The sequence below is a fragment of the Sapajus apella genome, unplaced genomic scaffold (genome assembly GCF_009761245.1).
Source record: "Sapajus apella isolate SASKATOON/1434 unplaced genomic scaffold, GSC_monkey_1.0 scaffold14, whole genome shotgun sequence".
In the NCBI taxonomy this organism is placed as follows: domain Eukaryota; kingdom Metazoa; phylum Chordata; class Mammalia; order Primates; family Cebidae; genus Sapajus; species Sapajus apella.
Window position 1 is genome coordinate 16,518,329 of NW_022436954.1, and position 6,326 is coordinate 16,524,654.

Here is a 6,326-nt window from a genome sequence, read left to right on the forward strand (position 1 = left end):
TACAGGCGCCCGCTACTACGCCCGGCTAATTTTTTGTAATTTTAGTAGAGATGGGGTTTTACTATGTTGGTCAGGCTAGTCTTGAACTCCTGACCTCAGGTGATCCACCCGCCTCTGCCTCCCAAAGTGCTGGGATTACAGGCATGAGCCACCGCGCCTGGCCCCATTTATCTTTTATATGGCATTTTTACTGTACCTTTTCTATGTTTAGAAATACTTAACATTGTGTTAAAATTGCCTACAGTATTCAGTACAGTAGTGCAGGTTTGTAGCCTAGGTGTATGGCAGGTTATACCAACTAGGTGTTCGCATAACAATAAAATTACCTAACAATGCATTTCTCAGAATGTATCCCTGCCCTTAAGCAACACGTGACATTTGCTGAATGATATGAATGAATGCGATAACTAAGTTTAAGCTGAAATATTACTGCCCCCACAGTGAAAAAGCCCCTATTTGAGAATTACCACTCATAGGATCTAGAGACAAATGGAAGACTTAAGAGGTTTCAGTTATAGAAAATAGCTATTATAAGCCTTCATCCAAGACAAGAGACCCAACTGCAAAAGGGCCCTCTCATCAGTGCTGTGCTTAGTTCTGAGTTTAGTGACATTCACTTACTCTTACACCAGGATTTCAGGTGTGAGTCACCTTGAGAATGTGTTTGCCCATCAAAGCATGTCCCTTTGTGGTTTTCAGACCCTGATCATATCCACTCGGACTGTATCTTGCTAGGCTGAAGCTTCAGTTAAATTTTGTTCTCTCAAACAGTTGGGAGTTCTTTTTTGACACCTTAAATTACACCTTTCCAAGACTATAAGTCTTTATTTTTTTGAGATGGGGTTTTTTGTTTTTGTGGGGTTTTGAGACAGGGTCTCACTCTGTCATCTAAGTTGGAGTACAGTGGTGCGATCTCAGCTCACTGCAGCTTCTGCTTCCCGGGTCCAAGTGATTCTCATGCCTCAGCCTCCCTAGTACCTACCACTCCCGGCTAATTTTTGTATTTTTTTCTAGAGACAGGGTTTCACCATGTTGGCCAGGCTGGTCTTGAACCCCTGACCTCAAGTGATCCCCCTGCCTCAGCCTCCCAAAGTGCTGGTATTACAGGCGTGAGCCACTGCAGCTGGCCAGGGTCTCATTTTGTTGCCCAGGCTGGTCTTCGACTCTTACGAGGTCTTTTTCTTGAAGTGTGGTGAGCAGAATGGCAAACACTGTGCCACATGTCAGCTTACCATAGTTTGATCAGAGCAGGCATCCTTTCCTTGTTTCCAAAGCCCTTTTTGGCGATGTTCAACGTGTGACAATTTTGGCCTAAACAGCACATTAGCAACACAAGTATGTATTCCCAGTGATTATTAAGTTGATTTTGTGCCTTAGAGTATTCAGACATCTCTTATTGCTAGCTTTTACATAATTCTTCATTCCTTTTTCACCCTCTCAGAGGATTCTCCTCATCTTTACATTAAAGGAGTCTTTTTTCCCTGGAGTAACCTGTTGTACTTTTCTATTACCATAAGGCAGTGTTTCCTCCTAGTACCTTATCTCTGGGGCCTGTGGAATGCATTTGTATTGATACCAAGTAAAGTATTTTAAATGCCTGCATTGTATCGTTATTCTCAGAAATTTAGGAAGTGTGATGGATTTTTTTTTTGTTTTCCTCTCTCCTGCCAGAATATTGATCTTAGTGTAAGGGTTACAAACACTCCAGTTCTATGCCTCTTTAGATAATTGTTGGACACTTCCTCATCTTCCCCATGAATATACCAAAGCCTTGAACACCTTGCTTCCTTCACAGGTTTGAATGAGTTTCACCTGTGTGTCATTGGTCCAAACTTAATCTGATTCTTCCAAACATTTAAGGTCCTTGGGTTTTCAGTGGCAATTGCATTATCCTCAGGAGTAGCTTCAGCTTTTTGGATTGCCCAAGTTAGCCCTGGGATTTCTGGAATATAGCCCCCTGCATAATCCAGGATGTAGATGGATGATCCAATTTACATTCTGCCTTTATCAATTCTTGGCATTCTCAAGAAGCTTATATTGTATATTTCAGAGCACCCTTTATCACCAACTCCAGATAGTGGAATTTTTAGTTTTCAAGTATAGTGAATATTCAAGCCCCAGGAAATTCTTAATTGTTCTTTTTGGTGGGAGATAAACTTGAGATGGGAGATATGTGGATATCTGAATATTCTTTCTGCTTTTTCCTCTCTAGGCATCTCCCCTCAGATGGAGGTCACCTGTGTCCCCACATCCACAAGCACAGTGTCTTCCATAGGTAACACAAATGGGGAAGAAGTGGGGCCATCTGTCTACCTGGAAAGGCTAAAGATCCTCCGACAGCGATGTGGTCTGGACAACACAAAGGTACTGCTCCTTTTCTGTGCAACTCAGGGAGGGTAGTCACAGCAGGTCCAAGGCAGGCCGGCCCACAGAGAAGTGGCTCAGTCTTGGTGTATGTTGTTCTGGAGCTGCATCTTGACTTGTTTGACCTGATCTTAGACAATCTCTCTCCTTCTCTCAATAGCAAGATGACCGACCCCCGTTGACCTCTTTGCTCTCCAAACCAGCAGTTCCTACCGTCGCCTCTTCCACAGACATGCTCCACAGCAAACTCTCTCAGCTCCGGGAATCGCGGGAACAGCACCAGCATTCAGACCTGGATTCTAACCAGACTCACTCTTCAGGAACTGTGACCTCCTCCTCCTCCACAGCTAACATAGATGACTTAAAAAAAAGACTGGAGAGAATAAAGAGCAGTCGCAAATGAAGCTGCCCCATTCCCCTGGCACCCTGCAGCTTTAGTTTACTAAACTAGAAGTCCTCATAGTTTAAAGTGGCCTCAGCAGGCCCAGTGTACACAAACTGGTTGTATGTATCATGCCGTGGAGCTGGGGGAGGAGTTGTTGTGGCACAAGTATTTGTACATACTCTGCTTCTCTCCGTCAGCGTCCCGCCGCTCTAGAAGACTGTCTGTGGATGAGTTTAGTGTACAGACTTGTAAACAGCTGCCCCTTCTGCTCAGTCTAGTTCCCAGATCCTTTTCTTTTTAATTGCTCATTTGTAAAATTGTCCTAATCTTTCCTAGCTTTCTAATAGTTAATATTAGAAACTCTTTAATAGTTTTCCTTTCAGTTTGTGAGCTCTTCTCTCTGTTGCCCTGAAGGGTCACTATATTCTGTATGAATGCATGGCATGATATGACTAATTTAAGAGTCTTTTATAAATAAAGTTTGCATTAACTATACCTAACTCCCAAGGTGCTCCATATCATGGAGCATTGGGCAGCGATTTGTTTAACCTCTTTTGTTACCAGCTGGCTATTCAGCCAGTTCGAGAAAGGTTAATTACTGCTTACAGAGCTTCCCTTCTTCTTGGCTCACAGACTTGGAGCTGTCTTGTATTCCTTTGGAATGGAAGGAACTCACCTTTCCTGCTCTCCACGTGCAGCTCCTAGGGAGCAGAAAAATCTCATCCTTGTTTTTGAGATTTTGGTCATGACATCCCTTCCATTATCACCAGTGGTTTCAAGGAGCTCTTGGACCTCCTACCACTTTGCTGACCAAAGGCACACAAGATTGTGCCCAGAGATTGGCTGGGCTTCAGTGGTTCTCACACTTGTGAGAACTACACTTGGGTTCGTTTGACTAATGGAGTTTGGGAAAGCTTAGTGGTTTCCTGCCTGGTTATCTGAGCCTCTTTTGGTCCAGGCTAACAGTTGCTTCACGTTCAGAGTAAGGACCAGAAAGTGAGCTGAGTATTCACCTCTGGAATAAAATCTATGGGACCTCCCTCCACAGTCAGAAAAACTCTTAAGGATGAAAAGGTACTGGATTCAGGAGGAGATTTTGGCCAGTTGTAAAGTTCAAAAGAACTTTTCTGTTGTAGCTCACCTTCTACTCAATTGATGTCCAAGAAATGAAAGACTGATGGAAGAGTAATCTTGTATAGGTTCCAGACATCGTTTTTAGGTGGCCCCTGAGCCTCTTGAAATTAAATTTCTCTCCTTTATAATGGAAACATGGGACTGGGTATTTGTTCACTGAAGAGATGAGGCATTTGCTGCTATAGCGGAAAGACATCTAGAAAGAATGGCTACACAGGCTGGGCCTGGTGCCTCACGCCTATAACGTTAGCATTTTGGGAGGCTGAGCTGGGTGGATCACTTGAGCCCAGGAGTTCAAGACAAGCATGGGCAGCATGGCTCTACCAAAAAAAATACAAAAATTAGCTGGGCATAGTGGCTCAAGCCTGTAGTCCCAGCTACAAGGGAGGCCGAGTTGGGAGGATCACCTGAGCCTAGAAGGTCAAGGCTGCAGTGAGCCATGATCACTCCACTGCACTCCAGCCTGGACAACAGTGTGAGACCCTGTCTCAGAAGAAGGAAAAAGAATGCCGTACTCTGGTCTGGAATTAGCACAGCTGATTTGAAAAACCCAAGTTCCTAGAGCTTACAACACTGACTGCTATGTTGGAAGGAAACAGACTTATGAGAATGTGTATCCTTGTTTAAAAAGCAGGTCCTGCGTGTTACAAGTAATTCTGAATCCCTTCTCCCTTGATTGGGTTGATGCTCTGGGCTGCCAAGATCCTGTAAGCACACTGCCTTTCAGTCAACCAAAACCAAAGAATGAGGGCAAGGAACTCTCCTGTTTTCTGATGTGTTGAAAAATGAGAAAAAAATGTTAAGCAGAAGGGCTGAAGATCCCTATCTTACGTCCCTTCCTGCTGAAGACCACATAAGAAGATCCGAGGCCAGGTACTGTAACCACAGGGATTCCATGCTCCACTCCACTATCCTGTGCCTGAGGCCAACATTGATCTTTATTCTTCCCCTGAGCTCATGGATGGGACTTCTCAAGGGAAAGCCATGCTGTATCCTACACCTGTGACCTCTGCCAACGGTAACCATGAAGAATGTGCTATGAAAGGGTATCTTTGAAGTTCTGTGATTCTTTTTTTGAGAGGGAGTCTTGCTCTGTCACTCAGGCTGGATGGCGTGCAGTGGCATGATCTCTGCTCACTACAACCTCTGCCTCCTGAGTTCAAGCAATTCTGCCTCAGCCTCACAAGAAGCTGGGATTACAGGTGCCCACCACCAGACCTGGCTAATTTTTGTGTCTTTAGTAGAGATGGGTTTTACCAGGTTGGCCAGCTGGTCTCCAACTTCTGACCTCAGGTGATCCATCAGCCTCAGCCTCTCATAGTGCTGAGATTACAGGCATGACCCACTGCAGCCTGTGACTCTTGCAACTTAAAATTTGAGGTCCCATTTCTTGGAAAAATAAATTGTTCCAGCTGGTAACTGCTGTGTGAGGAAACATTGCAGGAAGCAACTACCCCACTGATGGGCTATTTGCAGGGTCCAAGGGCAGGAGGAGGTAAGCGGCAGAGGAACAGCCAGGCCCGAAGCCCAGTCTAGTTCCCAGGCAATAGTGAGGCTAGGAGTGGTGATTCACAGAGAGCTTACCTGGGCACAAGGCATTATGCTAAGGTCATTATGTAAGTTCTCTCATTTAATCCTCATAACCATAAGAGGTAAGTAAAGTCCTTATATATACCTTTTAATATACAGGTGGCCCAGTTCTATGGGTTTTGCATCTGCAGATTCAACCAACTGCAGATTGAAATTATTTGTGGGGAAAGAAAATAAAAACAATACAATTAAAAATAATGTAAATTTTAAAATACAATATAACAACTACATAGCATTTATGTTCTATTAGATATAAGTAATCTAATGATTTGAAGGACGGAGGTCCGGGCGAAGTGGCTCAACAACTGTAATCCCAGCACTTTGGGAGGCTGAGGCAAGCGGACAACCTGAGGTTAAGAGTTCAAGACCAGCCTTACCAACATGGTGAAACCCCATCTCTACTAAAGATACAAAAATTAGTCAGGCGTGGTGGTGCTTGCCTGTAATCCCAGCTACTTAAGAGGCTGTGGCAGGAGAATCACTCGAAACTGGGAGGCGACCGAGTAGCCAAGATTACAGGTGATTGCCATCATGCCCAGCTGATTTTTATATTTTTAGTAGAAATGGGGTTTCACCATGTTGGCCAGGCTGGTCTCAAACTCCTGGCTTCAAGTGATCTGCCCACCTCAGCCTCCGAAAGTGCTAGGATTCCAGGCGTGAGCCACCACGCCTGGCCAAAGGAAGGCATTTAAAAACAGCACAGGCCAGGCATGGTGGCTCATGCCTGGAATCCCAGCACTTTGGGAGGCCAAGGCAGGCTGATCACGAGGTTAGGAGAAAAAAAAAGTACTGAGCATATACCTGTTTTTTTGCTGCTGTTTTGAGACAGAGTCTCGCTCTATCACCAGGCTGG

The 6,326-nt window shown here is 44.7% G+C and overlaps 1 protein-coding gene across 3 annotated transcripts in view; it reads left to right on the plus strand.

Annotated features, from left to right (window-relative positions):
• The window catches only part of CKAP5 (cytoskeleton associated protein 5), a 110,289-nt gene extending 107,042 nt beyond the window's left edge, over positions 1–3,247 (plus strand). For 2 of the 3 annotated variants that reach the window (XM_032283405.1, XM_032283406.1), the window contains exons 44-45: positions 2,213–2,364; positions 2,525–3,247. In XM_032283405.1, the coding sequence (XP_032139296.1) occupies positions 2,213–2,364; positions 2,525–2,767 (395 nt within the window). In that variant the 3' untranslated portion in view covers positions 2,768–3,247. The remainder of the gene's footprint in view (positions 1–2,212; positions 2,365–2,524) is intronic. The other variant, XM_032283407.1, reaches the window with a different exon arrangement.
• Positions 3,248–6,326: the final 3,079 nt, after the last annotated feature.